Source organism: Argentina silus (assembly GCF_951799395.1).
Source record: "Argentina silus genome assembly, chromosome: 6".
In the NCBI taxonomy this organism is placed as follows: Eukaryota; Metazoa; Chordata; class Actinopteri; order Argentiniformes; family Argentinidae; genus Argentina; species Argentina silus.
In genome coordinates, this window is record NC_139660.1 from 16,675,793 (window position 1) to 16,690,935 (window position 15,143).

Consider the following 15,143-nt stretch of genomic DNA (forward strand, 5'->3'; position numbering starts at 1 on the left):
CCTCCATGTGACCACACAGAGACCACACAGCCAGAGTGTCAAGAAAAAGGAAAAGGACACAATCACTACACAATTGACCTTGAAAGTCAATTTCCTAGTCAATAGAGTTCTGCTACAACATTTCTCATGTTAAACTGCAAGCAGCTGGTAGCCCATCATATTGTACAAATCTAGAGATACATGCAGATTAGATTGGGTGCTGCATGCATGGGGCCCTGGTTAAAAGAGATTAGATTTCCCGGTCCAGGATAGACGGGTGCATGCACTCAGGCTGCATTTAAAAATGGCTTTAATTGAAGTCAGGCCAGGTTAGTGAGGAGGATTAATTGGATGTGGGCCAAACAGCACGTAAAGTACAGGTGACCCAATATCTGACAGAAAATAGATGTCTGGTACAGCGTTGCATAAATCTGCACTGATTACTGTATGTGAAGCTGACATTATTCTTAGACAGAACAACAACCTTTTAATCCTACACCTAAAAGCCAATCGGACCCATTTAGCCTTCTCCTTGCGGGAGAAGAAACATTTAATTAAAAGGTACAGTCTTAGACAAGCCCAATTTTTTTACATTTTATTTCTTCTGATCTCCTTTAGTTTGACTCCTTTAGTTTGACTTTGAGTGGCTACAACAGACAAGTGATATGCATCTCCTCATTATGATTGTATTTAAGTGAGTTAAGGTACCTTTAACTTAATTCTAAAAGGATTCAACTTCTCAAAGACATACTGTAATCTTTTACTGCATTTAGGTACATAGCTAAGGTACAAGACCAAGGCATAGACAGCCTATAATCTGACAAGTAACTCACAAGCAACTTAACCGAAACCATGAATTCACAAGTGTTACAAGTTTTACAAGTTTAAACGCAACATTATACATTTCTTCGTTGTAGTTTCCAAAAAAAAATTAGTAGCAGGAATTGTACAGTAAATAAGTAGATCTAATGTTTATTAAATTGGCTACATAATGTGCCTCCAATGCTCTTTTTTGTTTTCCCTGCATTCACTGCTAATTTCTTGACTGGATAAAGATGATGAGCATTTTGCCTTACCTTTTCTCAGTGTCTGTGTCTGTGGAGGAGATATCTCAGAGTGAGTCCTTGTCTAGTTTTTCTAAGGTACTGTGTGGATGTATGTGTGTGTGTGTGTGTGTTTGTGTGTGTCACTCTGATTCACATAGACAGCTTGCTGCCAACCTCAATTACTTCCTCCTCCCATCAGCTCATCAACCAATCAGTCGGCTGCATTCTGGCCTTGTTTATCTGTGCCATCCAAGCAGGTAGCGGCTTACTGACTCCAGGTCATGTGACATAACTGACTAGTCTGTTGACTGTCCTTTTCATTCTATCAAGGCCTCTTAGCTCCATTTTCAGACTTGCCACAAAAGCGGAGCTTTGTGAAATGACTTAATGCAGTACCATACAGGTACCTCTCCTGCAGGTTGGGGATGTGTATTATGTCTGGTCTTTTATGTTAACAAAAGGTTATGCAATCATTCGCCCATCAGCCACTTTAGTATCAGACATTGTGAGATCAGAACACTCACATAGTGAGTCAGGAAAAAGGACAAAGTAAAAACAATTATTTGTTTCTATACAGTAATTTTAACATCAGTAATAAGAAATATAGTATTTCAGAATAACAAAGTTTATTCTAAATAAGCTACAGTACACCTATGCATGATATACAATGAGAGGGGTTTAGTGAATGCTCCATTCCTATTCCAGGTCTATCGCTGAATTTGTGAGATTGAAGTTTTGTCACTTGTGATGCTGATGTCATGTACTGTACATGGAGGGTGGATCCTGATAAAGCCTTTCAAGACACGTTTTAATCCCATGTCAAACACCCCTCCTTTTTCTTCTCTCTCTCCCTCCCTTCCCCCTGCACAAGTGAGACAGGTTAGATTACATCAGTTGTCTTGGCAGGAACACAAGACTATCTGAAGCAGAGAAAATATCAGAATAGCAACCTAGTCTCAACCTGACCTGAGGTGGGCCAGGCTAATCCTGAACTGACCCACTTCTTACAGGACAATACACACACACACATGCCACACAAACACACATACACACACACATACACATACACACACAGAGTAGGTCAAGAGGTCAGCACTGATCCCCATGAATAGTGTGGTTCAGGATTTGATACTATGCTATTTTGGGAGACAATTAATTTGTTGTTGCAAAATGGTTGTTTTCATAGCGCAAAAATGTTTCATAGCTCAACTTTCTTGCATTCTGATAAAAATATATTTCCACCTTTAAACTGGCTGTAAATTGAGAAATGAAATCCAGTGGAACGTAGATATGTTTCATGTACTGTATTCATGAACATCTTTATGAAATTGTTTTATTGTAACATTGATTATTAATCATCCTGTACAAAGAAACATCATCAAAGACGAAGACAAAATAATGAACCTGCTATGACCATAGTTATGTTAACACCTTGCTCCCATCCTAACTAAACAAAACTGACTAAATGACTTTGTACACTGTATACAGCACATACGGTGGGAGTGGTAATCTAGTCCACATACAGAATATATACACACAATTGCAAACATACACAAAACTATGTACAATGTGCTTCGGCTATGTGTTTCTCTTGATACAAACCAGACAAAGTATTATAAAAGTCATAATAATAGTCCAAAGAGTTTTCAGTGCCTGAGTGCTAGGTTGACATCACATGTTGTTTTCCTGCTGCACAGTAACAACAATGGTGAGTAGAGGGCGCAAAGTTATATTCTCAGAACTGGGCTTGGCTCACAAACATTGGATGAGCAGAAGAATACTGCCCAGAAGAGCAGGAGGGACAAAGAGATTTAAAAGGTCAACGGTGGTGTGGACAGGTCACTCTGCCATCGCTCTCCTCATATGCCCCACTAGGGGGGTGGGACAGGGGTAAATTGACAGATAGGGGGTAAGGTGCGAAGAGGAGAGTGATATCATCTGACAGACCAGCTGCATTTAAGTCTCCCCTCATAGGTGTCAAACTCCAGAGGCCCCGCCCTTTTAGAAGTTAGTGCGTCTCTGGGTCCGCCCCCTCACAGGAACACCCGTCTCAGGTCTCCAGGTGAGGTGATGGTGTTGCACTGAGGACACAGCTTCTTCGCCCCCTGCAGGACAAAACACAACAGTGTGTCACAGCTTCTGGCTCAATCGTGAACTGTACTGGATTTATGCTTTGTACTCATATGAATCTATGGAGTTACAAAATACGCAGTTCAAAGTGTCTTTGTGTTAAGCAGCTGTAGTATTGCCTGTAGAGTATTTTTCTGGTGTCTTACCAAAGTGCGTAGCCAGCACTCCTCACAGTGGACATGCCAGCACTGGATGGAGGTGAGGGGTGTAGTGTAAGTGTCCTACAGAGAGAGAGAGAGAGAGAGAGAGAGAGAGAGAGAGAGAGAGAGAGAGAGAGAGAGAGAGAAAGAGAGGTGAGCCAGTCAACCATGATGATCAGAACTACTGCATTAGTTCACCTAAGTATGAAGCTACAGGGCCTACGGCAACAACCCAATGGGAAACTCATGCTATGTTTGCTCTGCAGGAGAAAGAGCTGACACTAGATGGCGCTATTGATCTGTATTTGTTTGATCTACTGTATCAAGACAACTGACCCGCCAAACCTAATTCACAAACATTCAACAAAAGTTAAGATTCAACAAATTGTGTGAACATGTGTGATTTTGTTTGACTTTTGAGCTCTAGTCTAACAATGGTATATAATGGCGCTCGTGTCATTGTTGCTCAATGGTTGAATTAAATGGTTTTTATTGGCCAGCGCTATATTTCTAATGTTCCAGCCTCTTTCCCCTGATGCCATACTCACCATGCAGATGAGGCATTTGTATCTGTCTCCTCTGGACAGCTGCTTCTCCAACTCCCGGATCCGACATTTTAATGCATCCAGAGTCACCAGTGAAGAATCCTCTGAGACCCTAAACATACACATGATGTTCCCAAGTTAAACAGCAATACCAATACACACACACACACACACACACACACACACACACACACACACACACACACACACACACACACACACACACACACACACAGTCACAGGGGGGCAGATGGGGAAGGCGAGTAAGGAGGATGCTCGAGAGTCATTTATAAATCGAAGGCAGATTAAATTATTTGCTGGCCAACATGGACACTGAGCATGAAATTTAGCAGCAATCGCATTGCCAGCATTCACTGTCTCATTTATCATGGGCAAAGCAAGGAGGGCTGAGAGAGAGGGAAGGGGGTTGAAAGAGTCCTCAGGGGGATAGGCACACACACCCACACACACACACACACACACACACACACACACACACCCACACACACACACACACACACACACACACACAACACACACACACACACACACACACACACACACACACACACACACACACACACACACACACACAACACACACACAACACACACACACTTACTGTAACTGCATTGGAAAAGAATTCACAGTGATGAAATGTGTGTATAATTCATTTCTCTGACCCTATCATCTTGATTGATGATATCAGCTCAATGATTTATCATCGTTTCCATTACAGTCCCACCAGGTATCATATACTAATGTTAAATATAACAAACCATATAGTTAGTATGCCAAAATACATAGCACATACGAGACAGAAAGTCTACAGTGTTACCCAAATGCCCTATTTGGTCCTTCAAACTTTGCACTTCGTGGCTAACTGAACTTACGTCTCAACTTCACCATTTTTACAGGTCCTGTGTAGGGTGACTATGGTGTGGTCCAGTTTGTTGCTCTCTCCGTTGCTGGTGGATGGATTCTCTGCAACACAAGAGGGCTATCATTTACAGAACCCAGGAATATCAAGGATTGGTAATCAAATTTCAATCACATTATCACAGGGGTCACACCCACTAATGTAAAGCACCCCAATACCTAATATCAGGTATAAACAACAACCAGTAATCGTTGCTTATAACCTAGACATGCTGATACTATAGTTGTGCTCACCTTCATTTGTCCACTTGGAAAAGTCCAGATTCACTCTTTCAGACAGCGTGCTACCACTGTAAAACAATGGGTGGAGCATGTAAAACAGAACTGAACAGAATCAAAAGGAATAGCAGTCAATAATATAGAATATAATGGAATAGAACAGAGTAGAAAATAATAGAACAGAATAGAATAGAATAGAATAAAATAGAATACAATAGAATGTCATAGAATAGAATACAATAGAATAGAATAGTTGACTGTGGTCCTTCAGTGAGTAGTGTATATGAGATGTGGTACATACTTCCTAACCTCCCCAGGCTGAGGCTTCTCTCCTGAACAGGGGATGACGTCTGTCTCTGTGTACCTACAACAACACGCTAAGGAACCACAGGGACTACCAGAACAACCATAGAAATAGAAAGGCTAGAACACTCATTCCAACGGAAAGCAAAGTGAACAAATACAAATGTACTGTATATATATGGCCATAAAGAAATACTGGTGATGACAAGAGTCGTTTTTTTAACTAATTATTGCGCACAAAATCCAGCATATCTCAGAGCAGGTTCTGTAGGAATCAATGGAATGTACAATTCCATGGTGCTGCCGTTGTTGGAGAGTTTTGAGGTGGTAGCCAGAGGGATGCTCTGGTCCTGGGTCGGTCAGGAGAAGGATACTGAGCTCTGCCGTACTCCAGAGTGTCATCCCCGTCTACGTCCAGGTCAGCATCGCTGTCACGACCTTCCTTTGACATGCTGCTCACAAACATCGACCCTGAGGGGAAACGCGAGATACTTTCACACTGACATCTTCTCACCACATTTGCACATTCTGGGTGGTGTGAATGTAACAAGGACTATTGAGTATGAAGGGCAAGGAGGTTCAAGGAGGCCATTGAAGGGGTAAAACTTCAAACGTTATCTTTCTCTCTCCTCCTCCTCCTCTGACTCATTTGGTGCCACTCTTGTTAGAGCTCTCTTGGATAAGAGGAACTGGCTCTTTAAAGCCAACCTTTAAGGCAATATAATACAGTATAATCTGGTCTGAAAAGTTCAGTGCCTTTCTAACTGCCGCTCAGTCACATTATACACCCCCAAATGCACATCACAGTCCGATGCTCCTAAAAGGTGATGACATATTGTGCCTGCTGTTATTACACACATACTGTACGTACATACACACACACACAGACGCACGCACGCACCCACGCACACACACGCACGCTCACAGACGCACGCACGCACGCACGCACGCACGCACGCACGCACGCACGCACGCACGCACGCACGCACGCACGCACGCACACACGCACGCACATACACACACACACCCTGCACGGTATAATGGTATGTATTTACCTTTAAATCCCCCCAGTATGGATGTCATCTGTATCCTCCTCCGCTCATTCCACTCATTCTCCTCTCCCCCCAGGTCTGCAGAAATGTCCTGAAAACACACACACACACACACACCCACACACACACACACACACACACACACACACACACACACACACACACACACACACACACACACACACACATACATTTTATACAATTGTACGTATGTCTTCCGTAGCCCTTAGCTATCTGTGAACCTGTGGTAAAGAGCGTAGCCTTTCCATTTGGGGACACATGGGCAGACTGAGCCTAATGAGGAGTAAACAACAGCAGGGCTGGAGATAAAGGTGGGCTGGAGGCCCTGTGTGTTTCTGTCATCCTGTTTCCAGGCCAATCCACCTGCTCTAGCCATCATGTGTCTGTCAAATAGGTTTACATGACGGCGGCCAAGCCTGGTATACATGGTAGACTGTAGCATTTACATGATGGGTTATCTTACAGAATCTTCAGGCTATAGAGAACATACCTGTCCTTCCTCATGTTTCCGCCTCTTCAGCTTCCCAATCCTGACTGAAAAAGAACCCACACAGAGGGTTAGGAGAAATGTGGAGAGCCAGAGAACAGCAATTGGATGTCCAACTCCTCATTGAGAGTACACTTGTTTAGGATCCTTTGTGCCACAGTACAGGCACAGCAAACACATGTGTACTGTATATACTGTAAGGCCCTGAGCAAGGAGGTAAAATACTTCTGTGACATAGATGTTCTCAGGTTAAACACACACACAGACACACAAACACACACAGACACGCACACGCACATGCATGCACGCGCACGCGCGCACACACACACAACACACAAAATCATAATATAAAACTTAACAGCAGAACAGCAACCTCACACTCCTTCTTTCATATATGCAGATTGCATGAGGGGACATTAACTTTATATATATTATATGGCCCTGGGCAAGGAGGTGTACTTTGTGACTGCATTTTGACATTTACACACACACAGATGCACACACATACAGACAGACATACACACACACACAAAATATAAAGCTTAACACAGCAGGACACACACACACACACACAGACAAACGTGCACACACAAACACACACACACACACACACACACACACACACACACAAAATCACAATATAAAACTTAATACAGCAGAACACCAACCTCACACTCCCTCTTTCATAAGTGCAGATTGCATGAGGGGACATTAACTTTTAGGGGACTTTAATTTCAGCAGGATGACGAGGGCCACAGGGGGCAAGAGATCGCTGACCGTGACCCAACCACAGTCGTCACAGATAATGAGGGTTAAGGAGATAGTAATAGATGAGGGGCTCATCAAATGGAGAAAGAAAGGCTGATTAACTAACCACAAGAGAAGCCCCCCCCCCCCCCCCGTGTCTTTAGAAAGTCATTATACAGCCCTGTATAATTCTCTATAAAACCTAGTGGACCTCCACAGCAGGGCTCTGTGTGTGTAGACATGAGACATCCAACTGAGACCTTCCCCCAGCAGAGATACAGCTACGGGGTGTTGTTAGGGCCAGCAGGCCTCTCTCTCTCTCTCTCTCTCTCTCTCTCTCTCTCTCTCTCTGCTGACTACTGGGCTAATGATGTGCATGCAGCTTTACTTTATCATACACCTCAACAGGTGCTGGACAGTAAGACTGCACAGCACAGACCGTCTCTATGCATTCCAGGATGACCTATAACCTTTAATTACATTCAAGTTGCACCAAAAACAAGGAGATGCACACAGCTATTCGTCTAATTTCAATAGTCTGTTCAATAGTCTGCTATAGGGCATGTATACAGTGGGCAATATACTATAGGTGTTTTGAGGTACAGTATGAACCTCATATGGGTAAGGGTACAGCGCTGAATATGAGGTATTTTGAGGTACAGTATCAAGCCCTCCACATGGTGGTTGAGGTGTGTCTTACCAGCTTGTGTGCAGTCTGGGGCTGGGGTTAGGGGGGCTCCGTTGTGAGGGCGTAATGGGGTGGGTTTGGCGTAGCACCTGCACCAGCAGAGGTCATCGACTGTTAACATATCAAGAGGTCAAAGATCAAAGGTTAATAAATCCTCTGCTTGTGTGGGCGCTAGGTCACAGGGAGAGTGGCACAGCAGGCTCACAGTGCTTTCAGTTTCAGGGGCTTGGAATTGTATGAGGGAGAGAGCAGAGGAGGAACTCTTCCTCATCCTGCCAAAAACAGATCCCAAATTGTAAACAGTGGCCTGAAACAGGAACAGGACTAAAGGAATAGGAATAGGGATGAGGTTTTGAAGTCAAAGTCACCCCATTGCCAGAGCAGCAACACCCTAGTGCAGCTCCACATCAGATACCTGCACAGTAACCCCACCACAACCACAACAACACACAGTACCTGTTTCACATCAAATGTATGACAACATACCATTCAGTCTTGTGTGTCTGTTGGACCTCACACGCAGAAACGTCTGTTGAACAAGAAAAAGATTGACAATGCTCACGAGAATGAACACTGAAAGAACCTTTCATGTCCTGCTTTTGTTTCTCACAGCGAACACAAGTATGAGCACTCTCACTATTCTGTGGTAAAATGACTAAAATGACATCCTCTGCTATGACAACCCAGTAGATGGCAGCATGATGTCAGCACTTTCCATTTGTCAGAAGTTTGATCAAAACTAAAATAAAACTGCCATGATCTGCTGCAACTGAAAGATGATTCCCATGGCGTGACTCTGCTGTTGAGTGTCAGTCCCTTCACCTCTCTGACTGTACGGCTGTCACGGTGGATAGGACATTGATTGGCAATGCTGACACTGATGTTTAGACTGTCCGTTGGTAGATTGAAGAGAAACTGTGTTCTCCAACAGATGTCCACAGACAGAGTGTAAACCTGCACCCACCTGGTATCTGTCTGAGTGGGGCTCTTCAGGAGGGCGGGGGGAGGTGGGGGACCCCCCCTCACGCTTAATATGCAGCGACAGAGCGGCAGACTGTGGAGAGAGAGAAGGGGTTAGAGAAAGTGAACGACTGGGACTGTACTGTTCAAAAAGGGTTATAAGAGGGTTATAAGACAGTTATGAGCATGCTAATGCTGTTTTATTTACCATGGGAGTCCCTAATAGATGGTCCCTCTGCACAGGATTCATACTGTCAAGAGGAGGAGCGAGTATAGAATACATTAGTACAGAAGCTATGCTAACAAACACACAGACTCACACACGCAAACTCTGACACAGACACACACACACACGCACACGCACACACACACACACACACACACACACACACACACACACACACACACAAACAGACAAACACACACACACACAGAGGCCCACACACACACACACAGGCACACAGGCACACACACACACACGCACACACACACACACACACACACACACGATTACCCAAGGGCCAAGTTCAATTTGAAACCATTACTGTCCTCAGCGTGGTCGTTAAGCAGATTTGGAGTGTAATGTCTTTATTGGAGGAATCATTCTTGTGGACTAAGCAGGTAATCTCAGTGTATGCTGATGGTGAGGACTGAGAGCTGAGCAGGCATTAGAAAGGCATTATTGGCCTGCCGTATGATTTGTCGCCTGGGGCTAGAGGGGCCTTATGAAATATGTTCAGAACAATGAGGCAGCTTGTAAACATTACATTCAGGTGACAGAGGAGACAGGGAATACGGAGAGGGAGGGGGAGGGGGGGGGGGGGGGCACAGAGACCTCTAAGTACCAGTCTGCGGTAGCCCAATAAACCATATAGTATAATGTGTACCTGATGTGCAGCTGGGCCAGCCTGCCCATCTCTTGCTCCATGTGTTCCAGTAGCTCCCCTGGTCGCAGCACTGCCTGGCACACTGGACACACTGGGGCCTGGGAGTCAAACAGGGCCTTCCCCTTACCTACACACACAGGAAGGAAGGGAGGGAGGGTAGGAGGGAAGGGAAGAAGAATCTGTCATAAGGCTTTTTTGTGTCTTATTTTTTGGCTCCTCAAACTCACACCTTGACAGCCACAGCAGCATACATGGCTCGTCATCGTTAGAGAGAGGAATAATAAGGATGCACACACACAAACACACACACACACATATATGCACACGCACACACACACACACACACACACATGCACACGCACACGCACACACACACACATAAACACCAAACACAAAAAACACACACACACACAGGCACACAGGCACACAGGCACACGCACAGGCACACGCACACACACACAGACACACACACACACACACACACACACACACACACACACACACACACACACACACCTACAGCACCCTGTCAGTGTGCTCATATCATAGTCTGTCAATAGGAACATTACCCAGGAGTACCCGGCCCATTGGGCCTCTCTGATGGATTACTGCCATAAGCAGCCAGCTGGGAGTGGAGGTGTAGTATATCAAGATTTTACCTCCCTAGATAAGGTGATTTACTCCTGAAACCCATCAATCAAACCTAGAGAGGTACGCACCTCATTTCCCTCTGTCACCAATTGAACGACAGCAATATCCCACCCCAAAAGCCAATGAAAAGGACGTTTCTAATCAATAGGCTACTAATGAACACCAATCACAATGAAAGCTCGTACTCAGTCACATTAAAAAGCCAGTAATCATGTTAAAGTCAAAGCACATTAGATTATTCTGACAGCTACTGACCTAGGACCCTGTTAGTGGCCTGCCTGAGTTGCCCTCAGGACCCTATTACCTGAACACATCCCCTCAGCGACTCATATAATGACCAGAGACATGACAGGTGCCATACTGTGTGGCGGTTATTTGCCCTCCGCTGACATCAGTTGAGCTATGAGTGCCTAATGAGGAACCAAATAGGACAAAATGGCTTCTAAATAAAACATGGGCACAAATAGAAAACGGTGTTCGATGTCCTTGGGAAAGTGACAGCTCGTTCCGTGTGTCCCCCCCCCCCCCCCCCCCCCCACCCGTTCTCCCCATTTTAACATCCCTCGTGGATCCCTAAATGAGTTTTCCCGCCACGCATCGAGCGTTCCCGGGCTTTCTGCGCTCTCCGGCCCGGAACACACGGGCATCAGTAAACAATGAAATCTCTGAGCTGAAATTGAATTCATAACCGCATTACTTGCACAGATAACGTCTCCGAATGGCGCCGCGATAAGAGCAATGGGATTTGATTTTCAGGTGGTTTATCGTTCCTGTTTTTGGAAGCTCTCCTCCTACCAGTCCCCTCCCTTGCACCTCTGCCCCCCCCTGCCCCCAAACACCCAAGGTGTGTGTGTGTGTGTGTGTGTGTGTGTGTGTGTGTGTGTGTGTGTGTGTGTGTGTGTGTGTGTGTGTGTGTGTGTGTGTGTGTGTGTGTATGTGTGTGTGTGTGTGTGCGTGTGTGCGTGTGTGTGTGTGTACTGTTGTCTAGTTCACAGCCTTGTAGGCCTACACATTCCCCCTCCACCTCCTCTCCCCATCCCCCCATCCCCCCATCCCCCCTCTCCTCCCCACACAGATGAATCCTGTCAGCATCAGTCAGCCTCAGCGCCCCAGCCTGGGGGGTCTCAGACACATAACAGGGGGGTCGTAAAAGCAGCCTGTAGGCCTAGTTTACCATCTCCTCAATACAACAGGCTGTGATGTATCCCCTCTGTCTGAGGTCAGCGAGCCAGACATCTCCCCATGCAACAGCAGCTGATGGATTCCCTTTCTATCTGTCTGTCTGTCTGTCTGTGTGTCTGTGTGTCTGTCTGTGTGTGTCTGTTTGTCTGCCTGCCTGCCTGCCTGCCTGCCTGTCTGTCTAATATTTTCCTATTCACTTCATAATGTTCCTATGGTAACCATTTTTTGTGAATTCTATTTCCTAATCTTTATATCGTTCAAGGTTTTCATGGAAAACTGAGCGTCTTTATATGTATGACTTATTTTTGTCAGGAGGAAATCAAATGGACTACAGAGTGGTCTGCCAACATGTCAGCACAAAATAAAACACAACCTCTGTCTTATCTCTCAAGGTGTTTCAACAGGAGGCACCAGTGAGTTGAACGCTCTGTAGAAACACTGCAATGAGCTTCCTTCCCTTCCTCTTCATCTGAGCATGTCAGTGTGAAGCTCATTCACTTCATACAGTACAGCAAACACAGTGTACTGTACCTGAATATATCAATGCTGGAAATCAACAGTTTCAGTTATGTAGGATCATGATGATGATACAGTAAGTCTTCAATTCAATCCCCCAACATTGACACCAACACATAGATCAGAAACCCACTTGTGAATCCTTGAAAAAGACCATCGCCACCCAGCGGGGGGGTAGTAATCGCTGATGCCAGTCGCCATATGTTGAGTGCCAGGACGTCTGAGGCAGACGTCGCTGAGATGGGTAACGTGACCTTTACCGAATGCCACATCACATCGGGGCTTGATGACACCCTGTGACATTATGCCAGGGCATGAAAAAGGCTGTACCACAGGGATACATTGTAAAGAATAACCCCAAGTGACAGAACCTGAAGATGTCATACGATTATGATTGACATGGGTAGGAATAGGTTGTTTTGAATGGGCTAGGGCTGATGAATTACCAGAGCAAGGAACAACTCAGGCTCACAGGGAGAACTACAGGGTGTGTTTGTGTATCTGTCTGTCTTGTGTCTGTCTTGTACAGCTACCTCTCCAGCCAATCATCCTGACTACTATGATAAGACCAGGGGTGAGTTTCCTAAAAAAAATGCGTAGCTAAAGTAGTACTTTATCTCTTTTGAAAATCCAGGTCCACTCCTAGACCAGCCTAGGCCATTATTTAACAAATGTCCTTCTTTCACGCACAGAAGATTGACCTGCAAACATACATTCCACAATTGTTACTCTCTCAAAAGCGTCAAAAGCTTTTGGGAAACTGACCCCTGATCACTACAGTCTGTAGTTTCATGTAGTTGTATTTTGAACAGGGACACGTCTCTACACACACACACACCATAATAAGCACATTATAGACTATAGAGCCAGGTCTCCTGTTCAGAATAAAGGTTTTGAAGGGGCGGTCCTTGGCAGACTTTCAGAGGGAGTCCGAGTCATAAAAGTGATTGGCTCCCACAACACCTGTGGCGGCCCCACCCCGTCCCCTACAGCCCACACCCGCCTGCTTCCTATTTACAACATCACATGCAGGATATTAGTCAGGGCTTTTCACCGTCGGTGAGGTAGCCACGCTCTCTGAAGTAGAGGGGAGAGGGAGAGTATGTGGGCCGCTGTTTGTTTTTATTGGGGAAATAATGGCCTATTGAGAGGTAGACTGTTTAATGAGCAACAGAATAGGCTCTGTAGTAACACATCTGCTGTGGACCAGTCATTTCCTCAGCTTTCAAAGGTTGCTGGGTTATTTCTGTGTTTTAGTTTTATTCGTCTTAGAATTGCTGGTAATAGGCTTACATTAAGAAAACAAATGTGGTGTTGGGTGCGGCTCCTTGACACTCACTTCTTTCACGAGACACCGGATAGACACATCTTCTCCTAGCTCCGCCTCACTCTTAGGTCACTCCAATCTGAGGAGAGCCTCCTCTACATGCTCCCTCCTACTATCCAATCAATTGTGTTTAATGTCTTACAGATACCCCCCCCCCCCCCCCCTCCCCCTCCACAAGCACTGCCCTTTGGCTCTAACACAAATCAATGTCTCGTTGGGACAGTAATGATCATTCATTGACTAATAAGATCTGTATCCAGCCCTTGAAGACCATTGTTGATTGGCCCTATGTGTACACTCTACATTACAAAAGTGCAGGCGGAGGACAGCAGTGGTAAGTCACAGGGAATCAAACGATAAAAGAAGATCCTGGTGGAATTCAACCTGAATCAGAGGCCAAATTGACTGATCCTGAACCAACTCAGCCTCAAGCCTTTTTCTTATGGCCCACAGATCAATGAACCGACTCCTTTGACCACAGGTCAATCTACGCAAAGACCCCCAAGCACTATCATTCTCTCTCTCTCTCTCTCTCTCTCTCTCTCTCTCTCTCTCGCTCGTCGCTCTCAAAATTTCTCTCTCTCTCTCACGCATGCACACAATCTCTATTAGACGTTGCCAAAGCTCCATCAGCTGTGTGTGTGGGGGCATACCTGTCTCTGGCATACCTGTCTCTGGCATACCTGTCTCTGGCATACCTGTCTCTGGCCAAACATCAATCAGTCAGTGAGAGACGGGACTCTGCACTGCCAGCCATGGCTCTACGACCAGGCTCTCCTCTTAGACCTGAGGGCAACGATCGAACCCCTGCCTGCCTCCAGTCTCCCAACTGCAATCAATCTAGCCTCATTGAAATGCATGGCTCAATAATCTTTGATATTGACTTTAGAATCAGTAACAAGAGGGAGAGGAGTGCAGGTCAGGGGGAATTATGTTATGACTATCCATGGGGCTGGTTATTACACTGATTATAGAGCTAAGTAACACTCCACAGTCACATGTAGCGTTATACTGTATTCTAGTGGACTACAAGTCCCAGACACAGATTCAGCCAAGTCCTGGATGAAATCTTACTTTCCATGGAGAAGGTGCATTGAAGTTGTTTTTTTTGGTCTATTATAGGGGAGGGCTTTTTAATATAATGTAGGAAATGGCGCATAGTGTGCAACACTGACAGATTTTTTCTATCAAAGGTTTATTGATATCAAAACACCTGCCTATACACATGTGGACTGTCAGTCAATGTGACCAGCTGTCAGAGGGTTTAAGGCTAAGCCGTGTTGAGTGGACGTGAACACCGCCGACCAGCGATCGCCGGTGGCCT

The 15,143-nt window shown here is 45.3% G+C and overlaps 1 protein-coding gene across 1 annotated transcript in view; it reads right to left on the reverse strand.

Moving 5' to 3' along the window:
• Window positions 1–3,058: 3,058 nt before the first annotated feature.
• Window positions 3,059–15,143, reverse strand: part of rnf220b (ring finger protein 220b) — a gene marked incomplete at both ends in the record, with an annotated part of 21,180 nt that continues 9,095 nt past the window's right edge. Inside the window, 14 exons of the mRNA XM_083672324.1 lie at window positions 3,059–3,130; window positions 3,302–3,376; window positions 3,844–3,952; window positions 4,734–4,824; window positions 5,014–5,069; window positions 5,300–5,362; window positions 5,676–5,772; window positions 6,357–6,444; window positions 6,865–6,908; window positions 8,309–8,407; window positions 8,783–8,825; window positions 9,261–9,350; window positions 9,465–9,507; window positions 10,144–10,270. Coding sequence (XP_083528450.1) covers window positions 3,059–3,130; window positions 3,302–3,376; window positions 3,844–3,952; window positions 4,734–4,824; window positions 5,014–5,069; window positions 5,300–5,362; window positions 5,676–5,772; window positions 6,357–6,444; window positions 6,865–6,908; window positions 8,309–8,407; window positions 8,783–8,825; window positions 9,261–9,350; window positions 9,465–9,507; window positions 10,144–10,270 — 1,097 coding nt within the window. The remainder of the gene's footprint in view (window positions 3,131–3,301; window positions 3,377–3,843; window positions 3,953–4,733; window positions 4,825–5,013; window positions 5,070–5,299; window positions 5,363–5,675; window positions 5,773–6,356; window positions 6,445–6,864; window positions 6,909–8,308; window positions 8,408–8,782; window positions 8,826–9,260; window positions 9,351–9,464; window positions 9,508–10,143; window positions 10,271–15,143) is intronic.